The sequence below is a fragment of the Aythya ferina genome (genome assembly GCF_964211825.1).
Source record: "Aythya ferina genome assembly, chromosome: 12".
NCBI lineage: Eukaryota > Metazoa > Chordata > Aves > Anseriformes > Anatidae > Aythya > Aythya ferina.
Genome location: NC_140308.1, coordinates 17,062,570 through 17,085,130, shown reverse-complemented (window position 1 = coordinate 17,085,130; position 22,561 = coordinate 17,062,570). Strand labels below are relative to the sequence as shown.

The 22,561-nt window shown below is 39.9% G+C and overlaps 1 protein-coding gene across 1 annotated transcript in view; it reads right to left on the bottom strand.

The window, feature by feature from the left end:
* The window catches only part of SALL1 (spalt like transcription factor 1), a 226,569-nt gene that overhangs the window by 178,988 nt on the left and 25,020 nt on the right, over nucleotides 1–22,561 (bottom strand). The window contains exons 6-8 of the mRNA XM_084533410.1: nucleotides 20,589–22,561; nucleotides 16,799–19,489; nucleotides 14,470–14,653 (exon numbers count right to left, since the gene is read on the bottom strand). The exon at nucleotides 20,589–22,561 is cut by the window's right edge and continues 1,440 nt beyond it. Coding sequence (XP_084389536.1) covers nucleotides 19,049–19,489; nucleotides 20,589–22,561 — 2,414 coding nt within the window. The 3' untranslated portion in view covers nucleotides 14,470–14,653; nucleotides 16,799–19,048. The remainder of the gene's footprint in view (nucleotides 1–14,469; nucleotides 14,654–16,798; nucleotides 19,490–20,588) is intronic.

The window sequence follows — 22,561 nt, the reverse complement described above, 5'->3', positions numbered from 1 at the left end:
GTTGAATTAACATAGATATGGGAAACCCTCCATTTATCATCCTACAGTGATCACATTTTAACATGTTCATTGCATTTATAATTTCTACAGATTTCTAAATTCTGACAGCCTGTAATAAACACGAAGAACAAAATTTCATCTCAGATCACTAAAATGGCCTCGGGATTCTTGCGTTTAGTTGCACAACGAGCTATTCATTGTCTTGGCATAGAGAGACTTAACCCAGAACTGCAGACTGACTCAAACACCATCCAGTGGAAAAGCGGAGTTACTACATTGCAGTAACAGCTCCTCCGTCTATATTACCTTACCTTTACAGGAAAAGTAAAGTATTTCAGAAAACTTGACAGACAGGAAAGCAACTCTACCTCATCTGAAGGGAGAACAGCTAAAACAGAAGCCTAGGGATGTTGGGATACAAAACTAGATATGAGAAATAACAACACCCAGCAATTACACCTGCCATTTTAACGCAGACTTCCAATAAGCAACCTCCAACAGATTGAGGTAACGAACCCATCTCTTCAACATGAAAATAAAAATGACTTCTGTAGATAAGCCATGATCTCTGCACTGATTAGAACATAGCATTCATATCTTAAAAATATGTACCATGTAATTCATGTGCTCTTTGCACTACAGTCCTGCTATGTCCCTCAGAGAGCAGTATTCAGCACCACCATCTGCCTCTCCAGAAACCTAGCTTTTCTCCATGTGCCTCAGACAAGGCTTACACATGCTATATTCACTGAAAGAAGAGATTAATAGCCAAGGAAGGAAGGAAGCAGAAAAATTGTTGACTTCTTTCTAGACAGTCATTGTTCTTTACATTATTTGGAGAAGGTTCATAGAAATTATAAGGTTATTGACCACCCTACTGTAGTTTATCCAGACGGGAGACATTGTTTGTTCCCTCCTTCCTCTGTCATCTCAAAGAGCCTCGTACTGATATTAGGCATTCATAAGGTACTTTGCAAACCTATTACTTGATTTCATGGCTGTACTTCATAAAAAAATTAAAAAGAAAAACCAGTTTGTAAGACAACAGCCTAGACCCTTGCTTTTTCCTGGTTTTAGCCTATTTTTAAAAAAACATTCATGTAATTGTATTTTATATATTTAGCACTGCTTCTACCTGTATACTTCAAATCATAGAAAGAATCTAGTTAGAAGAGACTTCTGGAGATCATAAAGTCCAACAACCTGCTCAAATCAAGGCATACAAAGCACACACGCACACACTTCAATGAAGATGTCCTAATTTACATTTACTGCACATTTGCCTTTTGTACAAGTAACTACAATTCCCCTGGCAGGAAGTTACTATCAGAAGTTTAAAAAACAAAAGCAGAGAATTTGACTGCTTCTCTGTTTATCCATCTGAGAATTATTATTAAGGTCTTAAGTTGTTAGGTGGGGAGATCCCAGCAAAATCTAAACCACTACACCATATTTCTACCTCATTTTAGATACAAAACTCAATTGTTTTCTTATTTTGTGTCTTAACATCTTGTTTTTGGAATACTCTGACCTCACTAAAATAAATATGTTAAGTCATTATCAAAAGAAAGCACAGTATTTGTTTCTTAGTCTTCAAGTAATAAGAATTTATGCTAAAATAGTAAGAGAAAAGATGAACTTAAGAACCCCCCCCAAACAAAACCAACATAAAAATAATCCAGGCTTAAACTGCGCTTACAAGCCAGTTGTTCACCTATTCATCCCAGCATGCCTACTCATGTGAAGCAAGCCTGAGACCTTAATGGGAACGCTTATCTAAACAAAATGACCTTGTACACAGTGAATACTTAGAACTAGCAAACTTGGCTCATGATATCCAAGTAGCCTGACAGAATAACTTCTCCCCACACTTTATGCAAGCAATGAAACAGGGTTATGTCAACACAATTGTGTTGAATTTAATACGCTATAGTTCACTTACTGGAGAATCTTCAAGAGATAAATAATATTTTCAAAGATATTCTTTTGCATGTGCATATTCATAAAGAAAAAAAGGATGTGAATTCATCTACTGAATAGTGTTCTACAGTCAATAGTTATATCGTTAGCAGCTGGGGACATGAGAAGGTTTCTCCACATAAGGCTGTGAGGAGAGGCATGCAGATGAAAGGACCCTCACACCTGTGCCCTGATGGCAAGAGTGCTGGAGAGCAGGCATATTGGGAATGACCAGGCTCACATGTTCATCCTCTACCCACTGCAAAGGGATTGCTGTGCTCCCCACATGGCACCACTGGTCTGGCGAGATGGCACCCTTCTCAAGCAACTAGATGTGGTAATTAGGGATGTCCTGTCTTCAGATCAAAAGGTGTAACAGCAGGCTTATGTGACATACAAAATGTTCTCTGAAAAAGGTATACACCCACTAAAGTTCAGAAAATGATCATTAAGATAAGTAGAATCAAAGCGATTTTCACGTGAAACCAAACATATACCCACTTCCCCCTTGCAGATGAAAACTCAGTGCCAATGAATAAAACCCTTCTACAGTCCTATACAGAGCCAGAAATTTACTGTAGGTCTGAATGCTACTGATGCCATGGAGGTCCTCCATCCAAAATTGTAATATCCCTTACTGTATATATATAAATTGATCTCATTTTTCTTTGTGTTGAAAGAAGCTGTAGTAAGAAAGATGCAGCTCTTGCCAAGTGGAGAGAAAAAATGAAGAAAAAGAAGTGACTAATTTGAGAAGTAGAGAGTTATACCTCAGCAACGCTTGACAGCAGTTAACTTCTTTATTTCCCCAGCCTCAAAATGGATAAGAGTAATAGATAAGCACATTATCAAAATGAATAGCAACAAAGTAATCAGTTACACCATCAACAACAATAAACAATAAACCAGTCAGCTATACTGAAGTTAAATATTCCATTGAAACAGATACATACATCTAACAGCTGGTAAGTGATACTGCTGGCAGCTTTACGAAGAAATCATTGCATTGTTTATATATTGAGCTGATTTTTAAGTCTTCAGCAATATGATTTTTTAATGGGAAGGTAAGAGATTATACAAAGCTTATCCAGTTTCAAAGCAGCATGCTATTTTTACATGGATATGATGCTACAGCCTAGTTTTCTGTGCTGCTATAAGTTATCTCTAAGCATTTACGCAGTATTCTACTTTGCTCGTGCACTCTCATGTTTCTGCAATCTACTGGGTGTGCTTTTTGGCTAAACAGATAAAAAGTTTCCTCAGTGTGATTGAGAACCTGAATATAAACACGCGAGTCTCCATTTGTGTAAATGCTTTAATTGTGTAGGATTGCTTCACGTGCATCAGTGATAAGTAATATTTTTCTCTTATGGACAAAAGTGTAAGCAACAAGTGTTTTCATGTTTAGTTTAGAACTCATTAAAGAAGCTGAATTAAATTGCCCCTATAGAAATAAAAGATACTAAGACACATTGGTAGCTAATGAGTTATGTACAGCTGAGTCTGGGGAAGTCATCTCATCACCCAGGACACCTCCTCATTTCTATAAAGCTTTGGATATATTGTGGCATGATGTGGCAGGTGCTATATTCCAGGTTTCACACAAATATGTATGTACTAGTGATCTCACTGCAAATGTATCAAGAGAAAGGGACCTAGCATCAGAGCTTCTGTACTTCACTCAGCTCCAGAGAATGCCTGATTGCATTCATAACTGTAGCAGGGAATCAGGTGTCACAGCTACTAAGACATGATCCTTCTCTTGGTTACATCTGGTTTACACCAGTATGAATAAAAAGAAATGTGGGACCCTAGATTCCCTTCTTAGCTCTGTGACCAAGTCACTGCTGGATTTGGGCAAACTGCTTACCTAATCCTTCCTTCAGTCACTTTATTAAGAAGATAAAATGATATTTGTCCACTCCTCAGGGCACTGATGTGGGCTAATACCTACATTTATAGAATATTTTGAGTCCTCAAAAAATGATGCTGTTGAAATAAAAAACAATGTCACTCTGTCTTGACTTCAGCAGAGAGCCAGTGTAGGGCACTCTCTTTCCATTAGCAGAAGTTGATGATAAAGTCAGCTCCTTCTTTGAGGCAAACAAAATCCTGCTTCCCTGAACATAAGAAGAATTAAACAGTTGGAGATGTTTTCTTTTCTCTTAATGTGAAGCTTTCTTTTCTCAACATCTAACTCAAAAAGCTCTGACACTTTCCTCAAGTAAATGCTACCAGTGTTCATGCAGTTCTGGCTGATGCTTTTTTACTGCTTTTTCTTTCTCCTTACAAGCTGTTTTTGCTGATTCTCTCTCCTTCAAACAGTTGTGTTAAAGCAATGCTCAATAAAGCCCCTCTGTCTGCAACTGCCTGAGAGGCCTCACGTGTGTCTTTGTTTTGGGCAGTGTCATGTGTATGTGGATTGTTGGAGGCCCCCACTGTTTCAACTACCTGGTTCAATAAAGGGGCTTAATGACTTCTTACAAACTTTCTAAAATGGAGGACAATGTCAAAAGCCCCAGTTTCAACCTACAGCAGTGTTATCATCAATACAATCAATCACTAACAATAGCTATACAAAGGCAAACATTTCCTGGCAGTTCTTAAAACTAATCTTAAAGGTGGCATACAAAACAAAACAAATTCAGGCAAGGATTTCCTTTCTTAAATACCATAAAAGTGACAATCAACTTGTCTAAAAATACATTTTTAGGAATTAAAACAATTGTTTTTTTCTCCTCTTTTGTAGATGCTTTGCATGTTCTAATACTACTCTGATGCTCCCAAAATTTCCAATCCTACTTCACCAGTAAGGTGAAGCCAGTTCCACATGTTGTTTTGCAGAGGTACAACGAATACAGTATCTTGGTCATGGTTATAGCTTAAGCTATTTTTTACCATAATAGCTGTAAGATTACTTATGACAGTACCTGCTTCGACAATTATAGTAGTGTAAATGTGCTTTGACCAGCATGGCTCTAACCCTCCACAGGAACCTTTCTCTACTGGCAATGTATTCCATTAATTCTCTGGCTATTTACAATTAAAGGAATGAGAATATTATGTTATATTGGTACCAATAGCAGTACGAGTACTTCTGATATGTTCTGTAGTATTTTTTTAAATTTATTTTTACTGAATAAAGTTTTTTTTTTTTTTAAATCATCCTGTAAAAACCCTGTATGATTTTGATTTTTGGTTTTGAAGCTCATATGAAGCATATTTAAACAGTGCTTGCAAGAGGTGGCCAAACATTCGTCAAAGTTCTCAACAGTCAAAATGAATATAGCTTATTATTACTACCTTTGAAACACTTGTTTTATTTTACTTTTGATTCATTTCACAATGAAGTATACTACAGATTCTAACTTAGGAAAAATCAAAAAATCTTAGTCTTCACAGGGAATTTTGCTCTTCTGCAAGAGGAAAACAAAACACACTCTGATTCCTAAAAAGACTAAGATATTACATGGCATTTTTGTTGGACAGATTTTCTAGTGACTTGTAAAAGAGATTTTACAAATCCAGAAATAGACAAATATGGAAACATCTTTAGGTTTTAGATCTCAAAGACAAGACATCACTTTTAAGCAGGTGTGCCCTCCTGGGCAGCTGCTTAAGATTAGTAAATTGCAAGTTTAGGATTTTTTTTTTTTTCTTAAATATGGCTGAAGAATAAAATCTTTAGTCTGGCAAGTTGGAGTCAAACTGCCACAATGAGCACCTGTTGAGAAAGCCCATTATTTGAAGCTGGGGGTTCTGGGTGAAAAGATCACTGTGAATTAATTTTGATTGCTTCACAAAACTCTGCATAACAAATGGTCTCTGACAGGGGTATCAGGGGACTTCCATTTGAAGGGGAGAAAAAAAGATTTTTTTCTAGGAAGGTAACACAATCTCTGCAGTGACATTAAAACACACCAGTGGCTGCACTTGCCTGAATCTCTCTTCTGAAACAGATTGTATGTGCTTAGGTTACCAGGTATTATGCTCTGGGAGGGGAAAAAAACAAATGATATCAAAATCTTATCTAAAAGATTAGCTAAAAAGAATACAGTCAGAGATCCATGAGTCCTGCCTAAGGCAGTTATTTTTTCGCAAGTTTATAACAGCCCCATCTCTGTGTGTTGTGGATTGCTAGATACATTGCCAAAATGGAAAAGGAAGAAGTGAACAAATCAAAGCTTTTTGCATCATCAGCTTTCTTGTATGAGTTAATTCAAGTTAAAGAAAAGTTAAAGAAGGCAAGTTAAAGAAACACTGAGGATAGTAATATCTGGTGAGTATTTCTCTTTCCTGGTATAGAGGCTATTGAATATGAAGCAATTTCTTTCTCTCCGGAAGGAAGCTTCCATCTGAAATTTACAAAAGTGCTACCTGTCTGTCATCCCCTGATTAAATCTAAGGCCAAGCTTACCATCTGTTTGTGCAAATGAAAAGTGTAATATTCCACCAATACTCTGCATGACCACTTTACTTAAGGGTTTCCTGCAAAATGATTTCTAGTTCATCCAGAGCTTATTTTTAGAACAAAAAGAATCAGCAGAAAGCACTATGCTTTTAGCTAATAATCATGATCCAGTTGACTTTATGCTTGATTTATCAACTTTTAGCCATTAATATTGCATGAATTACTACATCTAAGATTCACTCAAAACTGACTGTAAAAGTTATCATAGGAAGATAGTGCTCATGGCAAATTTTCCCTTTTTGTGTGTTTCTGTTTTTAAGGCTGCCTCAGTTATATCATCATCTGGATACTAATTGCACATACACAAATATTTTCAAGTGTTTGGATTCATGTGGGTACCAGAGGCTTGTATCTACACCTAGCAAAATCATTGCAGCCATAGTAAAATCAGAACAGATAAATGAAAAATTCTAGGTAAATCATATCATGCATTTTGTGCATTTCTGGTATAGGTTTTAAGAAGTCGCTCTAACATTTGACCACAAAACATTTAATCTTTCCAACTTTTGCAGTACCTTGGTGTTATACCACAGGGCACGACAGCCACCAGTGCAAGGAAATACTGAGTGTGTTCTGCTTTACTCTATAAACCAGATTGATACTGTAACAACCCCAAAACAGAAATATCAGAAGATATCTTCAAGCAGTGCTGTGTTTCTGTTGCAGATAAAAAAAAGGAAGAGCTGACCTGTTTGAAGCGGAAAGTAAGCTCTGTACTGTTCAAAGGTAAGTCAACACCATTTACCTAGATGTGCCTTTGATGACACCACCATCCTACAGGCCTCATATCTAGTCCCTGCCATCCCAGAACCACGCTGAAGAGAGATGCACAAATGAGGAGCTGAATGTACAAAGACAATGCCTAGTATAAATCACTTTTGCTTTGGAGGACTTTTTTTTCCCCAAAAACTTTTTTCAAGCCTCATCCATCCTTAGCCTCCCGAAGTTATTGCATGCATCTCTTCAAGTAATATATTTATTTTATTGCTAATTTTATCTTCACATAATATAAAGCATGAAGCAATGTGTTAAAAAAAAAAAAAGCTTTTTTTTTTTTTTAAGATAAAAGTATTTCTAATGATGCTCTTCCAATTCTATAACATACTCAAAAAGCAGAGCACAGATTCCACTAGAAAAATATAAGCAGTAGAAAAATATGTAGCATACTAGTCTGCTTTTTTCTCTTTTCTTCACGTCTCCAAAATAAGCTGCAAATCTCCCATGTTGAAAAGTTCTTCCTTAAGTTAATAAAATCTGTCACTTTCCATAATGGTTGATTTGAAGAAAGTCCACAGGTGCAGTATTCTGTTGTTCACAGCTTGGGAAGTCAAGGCTTATAATAAAAAGCCCTCTGTGTTATGGTCCTCCTTCCCCATCAATTCACATCAAGTATTATTAGAATCATCTGCCACCTCAGTGGTGCTTCCTCTGTGCTCAAACTGCAGAAGCAACAATGACATTTTACGGCTCTGCAGGTGCTGCTGTGTGTGGTCATGAACACAGAAGTGTGGCCTGCTATTGTTCTCTGGTAGCACTTTGATCTCAAACACAAAAAGCCGCATAGCTGGCTGCCCTATTCATTCTTGGGCTGGGTTTATACGGGTAGGAGAAAAAAAGCGGTGACAAGAGATGGGCAATCCATAATATTTATTTCAGCAAATGCTTCAAATCTTTTTAAACATCATAAGAACATGGCTCATTAAACTACAACAGCCTTGAAATTGTGTTATAAAACCACAAAACAAAAAATCAATACTTCTGCTGGAAAGGAGGTAATGAAATATATTGAGCTGGTTGAAAAGTGGTTTGTATGAATCATAATATTATTATGGGCACACCACTTCTACTCCCCATACTTAAAGTTAACAAACTAGGGAGTGCTTTTTCCCCATCACTTAAACAGGTGCTACAGGGTGGTATTTATCAAAGTTGTTTTCCAGAGTCAATCCTTCTGCTATAAATAATTCTGGGATACAGGGGCTTAGTAAAGTGAGATCAATTCAATGCATATCTGCTACCTGAGCTTCAGCTGTTGTATTATTTCACAGTCTGATCAATACCCTGCTCCATAAGGGCAGAGAAAAAGCCACAACACCACCCTGATGAGTCACTGTAGGTTTATTACTGAACCAGAAGGATGTGACATTTCTGATGTTAGTAAAGACTAATTTTGATAGCAGTATTTGACCACTATTAAATAGTTTCACTCTCTATTTCAGGTCTTTACAATGCCTTGTCCATTTTTTTCCAGCAGTGTTGGATAAATGCTTCTGGAATTAACACTCCCTCTGCTGCCAAAACAAACAAACAAACAAACCTTCTGAAATATTACTTAGAATTACTTCTCATTTATTGTAAACTGGGATTATTGCTCTTCAGGTGAATCCAGAGAAATCCAGTACTTAATGTTTTAGCACAGGAAACTGATAACAACATTTAAAAAAAAAAAAAGAACATTTTGAGGTGAAGAAACAGGAAGGAAACACTCGTAGAAGAGGCTTACATTATACAGTTCTCCCAGATGAAAATGTAGGTTTCTTCTCAGGAACTGTACTGTAATTTTGTATCAGACAGAACCCCAGAAAAAATTTACCCTTCCCCTCACATGTATGTATGGTGAAGAGTTTCTTTCTAAATGTATTTCTCAAGAAAAAAAAAAAAAAAATCAAATACGTGTACTTTGAAACAAAGAATAGAAGCAAGAGGACATTGAATAGTAATGAAATAAGGTTCCAGCAAAAGGCTCAGCAGCTATTTGCAGCCAATGTACTCTCACCCTCCTCTGAAATAAAGCCCCTGATCTGCCAGAACTGCCCATCCCTGCCAACCTCCTTTTGTAGCGTAATCAAAAGATAGCAAAAGCTTCCCATACTGAAATTCAGCCATTTCAAAGGACAGTGCTACATCCACACAAGTCTTTAGAGAGGAAGTGAAGAAGAAAGCCATATATCAAAAGGCAATTCATGGAGGGAATTAAGAGAGGTTTTTAAGATTTCCTCGGAGTGCTTAGATTAACTGCTTCCACTGGAGAAAAATAAATAAATAAATAAAATAAAATAAAAATACAGAGGACCAAGTAGAGTCCAAGCTGGACTTTACTGGAAGAAAGGAATACAGAGGGTAACCCGAGACCTCTGTATTCGTGATGTGCTGAAGAGAGACAAGATGAGATCAATTCTTAGTTCAAGACAAAGTCATCCAAGACATTTCCACAGTTGCCACTGCTATAGCCAAAAATTTCTCTGCACATTGCTTCTTACTCTACAAACACCATGAAGGTACATTAAGCCATTTCAGTGGACTTCAGCCCCTCCAGTCTCCCACAGCAGAGATCTGTCCTAATAACTGCGGGTATGTCCCATCATCTTTGGGTAGTTACAGCGATACTGGAAAGACTCAGATGGTCCAATCACCAACAGACATTTAGTTTTACATCTCAGCAGAAAAAAATCTCACTTCCTATAGCACACAAGCAGGGGGCTGGCTCTGCAGAAACTGAGGAAATGCCATGCTGTACATGAACATCTCAACTTCCCCTTAGCATGCAGAATAGATTGGTTTCTTCAATCCCAGCTTGGGTCCTTTCCAAATTATACCTTGGTTTTACTGCTTAACAGAGAGGGAGTAGGGGTGTTACAGCTGCTAGCTATTGATGTTTAATCTTAGATTTATTGTGACTTTTTTTTTTTTTTTTTTATAAATACTCCTATCTTTTGCCAGTTCTACTGCTGTTACAACCTTTTCCAGTAGCTGTCAACATTATACAGAGCTTTAACTGCAGAGAGAGAAAAAGCAGAGGAAAAAGAAATGAAAATAGAAGAAGAAAGAAAATTACTACGTCTGAAGAATGATATATCACATCACCACAGGACTCCCTATTTCAGAACCTTTGACGGTCAGTATTTGTACAAGAATTTTGTCTGCACACAGTCATATCTCCCAAAAAACTAATCTGGAAATGTAGCAGCCTGGGTTTGGCCACCTGTGAAGGGCCAAGAGCCTACTGCATACAGCTCCCCACAGGCATGTGCCATTTCAGCTACAGGTGCCTGACTGCATCATGGTTCAGAATCAGCATGTTGCCCCACTCACACACATAAACAACACTCAAACACAAACTAATTGCTTTCCTTTAACTAGCCATAAAAAAAATAAAAATAAATAAATAAAATAAAAACTTTTTTTTACAAAACTGCTGCCAGATTGTTCTTTTGTCAGCCCTATCTCATTATGTTAGTCTAGCACATCAGCTGGTAACTGTCCACTGTCATGGGATTTCAGCCATTTGTTTCCTCAGAACAGTACTGATTTTAGGTGAACTTGCATCAACACTTTTTAAAAGTCTAATTTTTGGTCAGAGCAGGCCCAGCACTTTCTAAAAGTCATGATTCTTTGTGATGGTTTAAATTGAGTATTATAGAAATTGAGATAGCAAAATATTGAACAAACTTGAAATTTGAAGTTGCAGGGGATTGTGGGGACAGAACTGCTGCACAGATTCTTCATCAAGGGATGGGGGGGATGCAGAGTGGGGCAGGGGGATTACTGTCCAGACCTTTAATTTTTTTTTCTTATTGTCATTACTGCTGTCAAAATCTACTTTTTAGATAAAGAGGAAGCACTTCTAGACAAGTAGTACATAAAAGCTGTCAACTAAACGTGAAGTCCTGATACTTCAGACTCCTGAAGAAATGAAAATCCTTACATTCTGTTTCTCTGCAAGTTTGTACGGGGTAAAGATTTGAACATAAACATAAGTTGAAGACTCATACCATATATGACCAAAGTTTCAAAACCCAGAGTTACCCTTTCAAAAGCAAAGATCATCACTGCTATATATAGGGTTATAAAAAGCAGTTTGATCAAACAGAATGGAGAAAATCCCTCAGAGGATCCCAAAATATGGCCTTTATCATCATTCCTAGTGCTCAACAGTAGAGCAGACAGTGAAAAAACTATAGCTGCATTTCAAGAAATGGCAGCATTATAAAATTACTACCAGCAAGCAGAGTATAGTACATGCAGATATACACTCTAGGAGAGAAAAATAGCATCAGACAGCTTTATAAGGCCTTCACCAAAACCAACAACTGCAGAGGACCCCAATTTTCTCACTCCATTTCAGTGTGCACTCTACTACAACACGCTAGTCCTAGCCCCTTCCCATCTTCCTACCTCACACACTAGCTTCAAAAAATTAGGAAGACACTGAGGCAACAGGTTACCTTGAGCTGCCATACCATACATCATCCCGCATTTTTCTTCTGAATAAATATGACATGAAACTAAGCATGTGGCATTGTGAATAAGATATTTATAACCATTTCTATTCCATGAGCACCTATGTAGTATGCACATATAGTAAAAGTGTGTTCTGAACAATTTCTTATCTAAATATTTAAAATAAATGAAAATGAAAAGTAAGGAACTATTGTTAGCAACATTTTATGGAGCATATCAATAGATTAGAACAGCTTGCCCAAGGTGACACGTGCCCAGAAGATGGAAGTTTCACTTACTAAATAAGGCCCTCACAGTTTAACCACAGGCAAAACCTTTACATAATGCTTTCAGGCTCTAAACTATGCACAATTAAAATGTAATAAGTTCCATTCAACAGCATTTAATATTAAAGTGTGTGCATCAAGTTAATCTAAGCATCAGTGGACAGAGGTGAAGGAAGAAAAAAAATCTGTTCAAACAGCACCAATGCATTAAATTAAATTTCAGTATTGCTGTCAACTTTTCATTTTCACTAATGGCTTTTAAGAAAGCCAGATATTTTCCTTAGTCCATTTTACCTTTTCCCTCCATTTGACAAATATTGATTTTCATTTCCTCCAAGTTTAAGTGCATTGAATACTATTGTGACTGTTTTGTTTGCTTTTTTGTTTGTGTCCCAGCTTTATCGAGGATGCCAGCATGAATGCATACAGCTTTGGAAAGAGAGAATTGGTTTAAAAACTTCTTCAAGTCCAGGAGAGAACATAGGAGCACAGTCTGCTGTTCTGTATAGGTCAAACAAGAAAAGTGACTCTAGGCAGCTACCTAACATCAGTAAGGAGATGGCGGAAGAAATAGCCTTGGCGTTTTAGGCTATTACTGCTAATGCTCTGTCACAACAGGACAAATTACAATGTGTTCTTCCTCCACCTCAGTGCAAAGTTGGACAAACTATCTTAAATGGCCTTCAGTGGCATTTTAAGCTAAGCCTCTTTTGTAGACAGTTGGCCCTTTAGGAGGCTTGCATTGGAATGTAATGTATCATGAAATTCCGTCTCAAAGAAGTTGTAGCTTTATAAATTCTTTTCTCCCTGACTTACAAACACAACAGCTCTACCTCCAGTTTTGTAAGATCTTCTCCTTAAGCTTTGTCCCAAGTGTACCAGGCATGTTCACAACTTCTATCTTAAAGCCTTATTTACCAAGTAAAAGGAAAAAAAAATCGCACAGTTTTTGCAGTGATATGAATAAAGAGTGCTTATATGATTTATTCCACCCATTTAAATAAAGAGGGGTGAAAGTCTCAGGGAACAGAAATAATCTTCTGGATGGAAAGAGAAAGATAGTTACATATTAAACTACCTTGGACACTTAGAGAAATAGTTTGTGTAGTGCTCAGACACTCGGTGTTAGAAACCAAAACAAGCTGAACAGACTTAAGCAGGGGACTAAATTCATTTAGGGTTGTCAGCACCAAAGGTGTGTGCTGGTATTATGGGATCCCCACAACCAAGCTAACCATCACAAATAGCCTCATCCTCCTCGGCAGCTCTGACATAACTTGCCAACAGGAGTCGGTATTCAGTCTGGGCAACTAAAGCCTACAAACCTTTGCAATTGGTTATGTCTCTCCCTATAATTTACTATTTGCTAGCTTCTCTAGCCAACAGAAAGATAAAAGTTCATATGAACACATACTTATACAATTACTGTACACATGGAACAAACATTGGCTTCACTATGTACTAAGTGTCACTTTAAAATGCCATTGAAAGGAAGAAAATTTAGAATTATTTGCAGCTAAAGAAAGCTCAAAACAGATACTGGTCCGAAGAAAGTCTTAACATTATTCATCTGGTTACTCTCATTGGCTCAGCTTTCAAACTATTTTTCATGGAAAAAAAAAAGCATCAAAAACAAAGCGGTGACCAGCGGGGCTAGATTTATGATGTTGTGTCTGACCACTCCACTTTTTTCTTTCCATATTCAATCCCAAATACTGCTTGTGTTGCACCACCTGATGCCAGGTGCTGCAGGGCTTCTGCTACACCCACCTGACATTGTGATGCTGCATTTTTTAAACCTTTAAATAAATAATAAATAAAAAAAAAATAGACCTTTGCACTTCAGCACTGCCCCGATCAAAAGAGCTGTCTGTACAGATGTTGCAAATGCCTGCTAACATGTAGAGACTTCTTTCTTAGAGAAGGAAATGACACCAGAAGTATCAGGGCAGAAAGCTCCAGTAAAGACCTTCCTTGTTTGCACTCATGATTGAAACTGACATAGGCATGGACATGCTTTTGGTATTCATCTAACCAGATGGAAACTGCTTTCCAAAAGTTAAGAAGAGCCTGCAATTTGGCTTAGATTAGTTAACTGCTATGGAAAGGAAGATGTCATCACTTCCTCACTCTACAACTCTCCAGTAGTTCTCACAGATACACTGTACACAGTCATCTGTACAGAAGCCCACAGCCCCAGCCACCATGAACAGCATTGCAGAGGGTGCCTTCAACATCTCAGTTTTCACCAACTCCCTCAATGCTAAGTGGACTTGATCATTAAAAGGTTTCTCTTTCCCCCTCTCCTGTGCTCACCTGTAGTGCTCCTCTTCCCATGTCATTAAGTGATTTTGCCTCTTAAAAGCTTTAGACTGAGGATAAAAAAAAAAAAAAAAAAAAAAAAAAAAAAAAAAAATCTAAAACAAACAGAAGATAAAACAGAAACTGAAGGCACTCTTAGTAGGACAAAGCTATAATATGATTTGTGCCTGAAACTTAATTTCAATCATTGCCGTGCTTGCACCCACTTACTTGTGAAGCGCTCCTGTCACTGCACATGGTTCAGGAAGTCCCAATATCTCTTGTCTCTAGAATGAGGAGATCTTCCCAAGGAAGAATCACTGTGCACTTCCCATTTCATGGGCATCTGCTAGGCCATTGCCAGTAGTGGCAGAGGGACTGGCTCCAGGGTTGCCGTTCTGATATTAACTATAGCCTATATGTAAAAAAAATAAAAATAAAAATAAAATAACAGAAATACTAAAATCAGAAAAATGAACATAAACATACCTATCAGTAACTCTATTCTCAGCTGAAAGTGCATGTTTCCCAACTATTCCTGTTCTTCCCTAAAGACAGATATTTCCAAACTTCTATTCCTCCTTAACATTTTTGTCTAGAGATAGGTATATATATAAGAGATTTTATCGTATGTGAAATCTTTAAGTCATCATATTTCAGCTCAACAGCTAAAAGACATATTGCTTCTGGCACGTGTAAATAGCTGCACCCATTTATTTGCCAAACATTATTTTAACTTCTGTCAATGCATATTAATGAGGGAAGAAAACCAGATAGAAAATGATACTTTGATTAAAAAATAAAAAAATAAAAAAAAAAAATGGAGAAATACTGCAGTCTGGCAGGGACACAGAAAAAAAATAAATAAATAAAAAACACATAGCCACACCTTCACTTGCCAAGTAAAACTGGCCTCCTGCAACGATGCAGCAAGGGAGCTCATGACTTGAGGACTCCCAAAAGCAAAAGTACTCCACTCAGGAGAAAAAAAAAAAAAAAAAAAAAAAAAAAAAAAAAAAAAAAGTAAAACCAAACAGCAACTGTTGCATTTTGATAGTCAGCAAATATTCTTTTCAAAAGAGGCTAGAAGAGATTTGGGGACTCCTGGGGCAGGGAGAGCTTGCAACGTCTCCCTAAAATCTCAAATCACACCCCGGCACAGGGGGTAAGCAGAAATCCATCCACCTTTTCCCCAGACAAAAAGCATTTGGATTTGGGCGTCATCTGCACGTGAACCAAGTCAGGCAATTTGCCGCCCCCTTTCCCCTCACATCCCGACTTCGTCAAGAGAAGCCTCGCTCCTGCCCCTCCGAAGCGGCGCTCTCTCTGCAGCCTGCTGGGTCCTTTCGGCCAGGCCCCCCCACGCCCTCCCAGCCTTTCGCTCCCTCTGCCCGCAGCTCCCCGGGGTGCCCGGGGAACAGAAGCGCTGCGGGGCCGGCGGCTCCTCTCCGCCAGCCGCTGCCAGGGGCTCGCCGCCTCCTCTCCCGGGACTGCCCCCAGATCCAGGGGGCTACAAGGGGGCTACCAGCGGCAGCCTCAGCCTCAGCTCAGGCGGCCCGGGCAAGTTTCGCCCGCTACCTGCCCCGTTTTTAACTAAATCACGTCTCTGGGTGAGGAAAATTACTCGTGCCGATTAGATGAATGCGCTCAACGATCGTTGGCGCTTAGGAAAAGAAAAGGAGAGAAAAAGGAAAAGAAGAAACAACAACAACAACAAAAAAAGACGCTGTGCTTTATTTCAATGGATCATAAAATTGCGATGGGCGGAAAGGGAGCAAGGAAAGAAGGAAAAACTTTGTTGACAATGAGAAAAACGCGGCCGCACGAACAGGACTGTAAAGGAAAAGAAAAGCGCTGTTCCTGACAGGATTAACGCCGTGCCCGTGGCCAGGCGACATCGAGGCGATGCGGGCACCTTCGTGCGCCTGCCAGGGGGCGGCTTCGGGGAGAGGGAACCTCCCCCGGCCCCGCGTCAAGTAACGGGAAACTTCACATCCTCCTTTCCCAGGGTGAATTATCCCCCCCACGCACACCGTACCTCCCAGCTTCTCCGATCCTCGACGGCCCCGGGACAGGGCTGGGGGACGGCGGGTGCCCCCCTCGCACCCAGCTTCGATGCCCGCAGCTAAGGGAAGCGGCGCCAGCTGCCCCCGGGCAGGGTTAACTGGGGAGCTGCCGCCCGCCATCACCTCAATCAGGCGGCCGGGGGGGGGCTCGCCCGTCGCAACTCGCCGCTGCCCCCAGGCCGGGCGCCCTGAGGAAACGTCCGCCGGCAGGCAGGGGGCGAGATGAGGGGTCTGCCATCCCCTGGGGGCGCCTCACCTGCGGCGAGGAGTGGGAGCTCCCCGGGGCGGCGCCCGCCTCCCCTTAGGGTCCCCTCAGCGGGCGGGGGGTCCCCCTCAGCCGCGCCCAACGGTCGAACCCCAACGGTCACCCGCAACGGTCGCTCCCAACGGTCACAACCAACGGCCGCCCCCAGCCGAGGGGCGCAAACCTAAGCTTGGTTCCGAAGGAGAATTAGTATTTCGTTGATAAAAGCTTTAAAGTGTGTTTAATTTACCTTTTTCCGAGACCGAGCGGCGACTCGAAATTCTTAAATATTCACATTGACAAGCCGGCGGGCTCTAGCGTACAGCTTACACACGGACAGAAACGCGTATCGTATACCGGAGGAACTGTTGCGTTCACACAGGGAAAAAAAAAGTTCTAAAGATGTGGAGTCCGAGAGGTATTCAGGCTACAGCGTTTGTACTTTACTAAGTATTCATAATCATAGTAAAATTCCTCAGGAAAAGTTTTTCTCACCCCGTCACTTCAGTGTTAAATCCTCTGTCATGCCCCAATTGCAATTCAAGGTACTGGGCGGGGGGGAGAGCAAGGAGATTACTTCTTCTAAAAGGCAACTCCCCCCATACATACTGATATCAAAGGAAACCCCACAAAGCAAAATACCTGAATTTTGGAATTGTAAACAAAATATATGTATATACACAATGAACATAACATTGATCATTCCTGTTTTGTGATTTTTTGTTTGTTTTTGTTTTGTTTTTAAGCATCTATAATTTGAAGGCAGCCAAGCTGATTTATTTTTCATAAATAATGTTAGGGAGATAAAACTCTACCAGGTGAAAATACTGAGCTGGATTTTGTCCCCAAACTCCCACTGAGGTTAACGATCATTGCAGGTGCATAAGGGAAGCCAAATCATGTGCAAGGCCAAAGCTTTTTTTTTTTTTTTTTTTTTTTTTTTACAATCAAGTTATAAACTCCATATAATACATGGAGGCTTGCAAGTGGACATCTTAACACAGATATAGCAGCGTAAGCATGCCACAAACATAGAATCTCATAGAATAAAATTAATATCAAATATAAAGCATTTGAACCAAATTGAGCCTTAAATGTGATAAGAAGTATTCCCTTCAAAGGAAACTTACCTAGGCCCAATAGGGTTTTTGCTAGCAGCATTTTTTTTTAATAAAGAAATGAAAAATGCCAAAATATCTACAATTTTATGAGAAGGCGTAGTTGATTAGTTAAGGAGGAAGTTCCCATTATTAGGGAGTATGAAAAATATACTAGCAATTAATATGCAATACATATATGTATACCCATACTTACAAATATAAACACACACATACAACCTGGACAGTTCATGTTAACCAAGGGAAAGGCTAAATAATACATTCAAAGAGATTACTAAATACAGGTACACTTTAAAAACACAGAGACAGCAAATTTTATCTGTTGCAAAAATGTATTTGATTACTCGAGTAAAATTACAGTATCTCTGCTGTTAGTAAGTATTAAATGTTAAAGAAACTGGACCTCTTTTTCCTTTCAACTTTCCAAGAAAGTGCATGTAACAGTCCAAGGTTCCCCCTGCCCCCCCCATACCTAATATAAAATAAACAAACACTATACTTGTTCCCTTGGTCAAGGAGTAGGGCTTGGTCTTGTAAGGAACATATGTACATTTTAATGAAAGTGATGTCTTATTGTATATACAGGAGCATCTACAGTTGTCCGCGGAAGTTGTTCAAGATGCTATACTTAGCAGCATTGTGAAAGTCCAGCACATTTTCTATAATGAATATACCTACAAGGCAAAATGTTACGTCTCAGTTTCAACTACCAAAACAACACTTCAGTATCTTCTCTAATAATCTGCGTGCTTATTACTGTACAGAAATGTATTAACATTTAAGACAACTCAAGTAAAAAGCACAATACAAATAACAGTTCAAAACGGAAAATGTTAAACCTACAAAAATTAAAGCAGTTTTAATTTTATAATAAAAATCAAAAACTGAGCTGTGTAAAGGACCCACACTGTTCAGTCTATATTCTTTCAGTCCTTTTCTTAATTCTGTTTGGAAAAATTAAACAATGTGTGTGCTGATAAAATTTCCAGCAGGATCAAAGTGTACATTTATATACAGATTTTTATTAGAGATCTAATGCATCACTGAGGCATTGCATCAATACCAGAGTTCATGTTAAACTGGATATAGAAAATAAGTTAATGCCAGAATAAGATCACCTAGCAGAACAGACTTGCAACTGCCATAAATGTTACAGCAACTTTACAGCACTCTAGTCGATTAGTATTTAGTTCAAAATACAGGAGACCAAAGTTAATGCTTGCATTTGTTTGCAAAGCAAGGTTATATCACTAATAAATAAGCTCTCTTAGAACTCTAGAAGTAGAACATGGTACAAAAAAAAAGTCTTTGCAATGTTGTAGCTTGCAGTTTGAAAAAAGCAACCCTAGGTTGCACTATTTGCAGGAATGTTATAGTTTTATCTAATTTGTTACAATTTCTTTATTGTCTTCCACGAAACGTGTAAAACGGAAGTTTGTCCCATTTTCATTGCTTGCCATTTTCTCCAGACCAGCTAGAGGTGCGTTGGGTTCTGAATTCGGGAGCTTTTCCAGGCTTCCCGTCAAGCCGCTGATGGGCGAGCTGCCCCCGTTGCCCAGGCCCCCCGGTGGCGGTGGGATGCCGCCGTTCTGGATGACGGAGATCTCGTTGGTCTTCATGGCCAAGCCATTGGAGAGCGCTGCTGCGTACTGGTTCCAGAAGCTGGAGGGGTCTCCATTCCCTGACCGTGCAGCCAAATCTTTCTGAAACATTTCTGGGAACTTTACAGGATTGCCTCCTAGAAATGTCATGGGGCCATCTACAGAAAGTCGTCTGCCTCGTCTTGCAGGAGTACTGTTCCACATGTGAGTGCCCATGTGAACCTGAAAAGACAGAAAGAAGAAAACAAACAAACAAAAAAAAATAGTGGTTGGCAGGAATTTCAAACTAATTTTCATCACAGCGAAGGCAGCAGTCCACAAACATGTCCGGTCTTGTTATGTGATAAAGGGTACTAAAAGTAGTTGGATGCAGGGCTTCATTTCCCATCTGGAGCAATAAATAAGCTGCTTCTGGATCAGCCCATCACCATTACCCAGAATACTCCGTTTTCCTGCTGAACAATACATTGCTTGTTGCTTTTTTTCAATTATTATTATTTTTTATTACATGTATTTAGCTCATAATGACTTCGTGTTACTCTGTCAATTGCAGATAGCTGCTTTTGGGGCTAGAATTGCTATGTCCACTTTCATTGCAGTGGTAAGTATTGCATTTGACACCCTTTACCCTATAAACGTCCTTTTCAGAGAGGCAGAAAGTATCCTTTACTGATTGCTCATCGGAGAGCCTCGTGTATAGACAGAATGGCCTGAAAATAATTATTCATCTCACATTACTGGCAGCAACCTCTAGAGAAATACTCTGTCAACAGAAAAATGTACACAGTAAAGTGCTCAACTGGTGTTCTAAAACTTAAGTATATTTGCTTTTCCAAACACATATCAGTAGGAAATGTTAGTTATATAATCAATTAAAGCAATGCCCATTAGTTCCAGAATTATGTTAATAGGTTTTTTAAACAGTCCTCATTTTACATGATAGTTATGAAAAAAAAAAAACATCTTTGAGAGCCTTTCACTTCTTTAAGAGGTGTGTGAGTTACTAAATACATTTCTCTATTAATTAATATTTCTTACCAATACTTGGCTGTTCTGTTTCACACTTTACATAGACGGTCTTTGCTGGTAGGTGAACTCTAATTAAGCATCAAAAACAGATCACGCTTCGGACCTGCTGCCAGTGCAAGCACTCAACTAGAGCCCATCTAGTACTACTATCAGGGCTGACTAAACAAACACTCCAGTTGTCACGCCACAGACACCCAAAGGTACCACGGCTTGCAACGCTAACAGATGTGAACACTGGAAAAACCCCAGCAAGGCCAAAATGAAACCTAAGAACAGCAAGAGGAAAAAGTACCTTCAGATTGCCTTTTGTTGTGAATGCTCTTCCACATATAGTGCAGGCAAAAGGTTTCTCACCAGTGTGCGTCCTTTCGTGGATCTGCAGAGCGCTGGAGGAAGAAAACGTTTTCCCACACGTGTTGCAGTAGTGCTGTTTGGGGGTTCTTCTGGGGAGAGCAGGCAGCAGGACAGGGGACGTGGCAGAGGAGGAGAGTGGCCCCGCAGCAGCTAGACCAGAGGGTGTCTCCTTGCTGTCCTGAGGAGAGCCATGCACGAAACCATTAACCTCGGTCTTTATGAGTGATGACAGTGAATTAGCAGGCATAACTGAAGAGTTCTGATTAGGGCCAATACTGGAGCTGGGCTCAAAAAGTTGTGATGGTAGATCTCGCATTTGATGTGTCAACATATGCTGCTTCAAATTACCCTTTGTGGAAAAGCCACGATTGCAAACTGTGCAAATAAATGGTCTCTCTTTGGTATGACTTCTGTAATGAATGTCCAAGGCACTCTGACAAGCAAATGTTTTGCCACAAATGTCACATGCGGTGTTTTTAAATTTACCTCTATCTCTGAAAGGAAAGAGCATACTCAGAGACTCTTCTTTAATCATTTTATCAGTGTTACTAGATGTCAAGTCCAAAGCACCACTGTTTGCAGGGGTTGGAGACAAACCATTGGCAAACTCACTTGGTAAAGCTCTTACTGGTTTCTCTTCGATACTTGGTGACTTGTGGTAATCATTAGTGCTGTTGGATGGGGACAAGGCCTGCATGGAAGAGGTAGACTCTGAGACAGCAGGGCTTCCAGCACTTTGGCTTTCCATATCACCACCAACCGATGACGAATCGTTAGTCAAAACGTCCCCTTCCACTGACCCATTTTCAACTGACTTTAAGCTTGCCTGAAGTTGCTCAGCAAGTCCTGCATTGATCATCTTCATCTGGTTTTCCAAAGCGGCAATACTTGACATTTCCAGGGGCAGAGGGGAAGAAGACAAGCTGTCTTGCGATGCGTCTGCAGATTTAGGTGTATCTGGCACACTGCTGTCAGGACAGTCTTCCATGTTCTCATCTGAGAAGTTGTCTATATCATCAAAATTCTTATCATCAAAAGATCCCGTATCGGATTCCATTGACTCAGGATAGTTTTCCGTGACCGGGGTGTTAGGGATCTGCCCTCCCATGTGCATTCGGATGTGCTGCTGTAGCACTACAGCATTGGTGAATTTTTTCTGGCAGATCGGGCATGAATGCTGTACTCTCAGTGGGGGCATGGCACGGTGGACACTGTAATGAGTCTTTAGGTTGCCTTTAGTAGTGAAAGCGCGACCACAGATTTTACATTTAAATGGCCTCTCACCAGTATGCGTGCGATAATGCATTTTCAGTGCGCTCTGGCAACTGAGAACTCGGTGGCAAATGATACACTCATTAGGATCGGTTGCCTTTTTATCTATGTTTTCTACCAGTTGCTGTAATTTTGATGTTTCGGATGCTGGCGTTGAATCCAATAGTCCTCCAAATGGAAACTTTGCCTTAAACTGCTCTGACATTAGAGGCATCAGTGGATTTGTAAAAGTGGCAATGCTGCCGGAGCCCGAGTCTGCTGCCGGTGAGCTCACAGAGCTGCTCACGTTAGCGATAGAGCTTGTGTTTTGAGGGTTTTCTTCCATTTTGCCATTTGAGGTAGGCAAAGCGCCAGCCTCTACCTCATCAGAAAGTCCATTGGAGATTTTTGATGTGGGGTCAGCTGTTCCCGAGTCGCTCTTGACAGAGCAGGGAGGGCTAGCAGAAGGGTGGCTAATGGGAATTGGCTGAGGCTCCTCAGTTTTGATGAACGGGGTCAGGCTTGGTATCGTTGGTGGGAGCGGCAGCCCCACAGAAGTCGTCAGGGTGGAGAGGACTGGCTTGCTGTCTAGCCAGCTCGTGACAGGTTTCTCTGGCGGTATAGACATCCCGTAAGGAATACCCGTGCTTGTAGGAATAT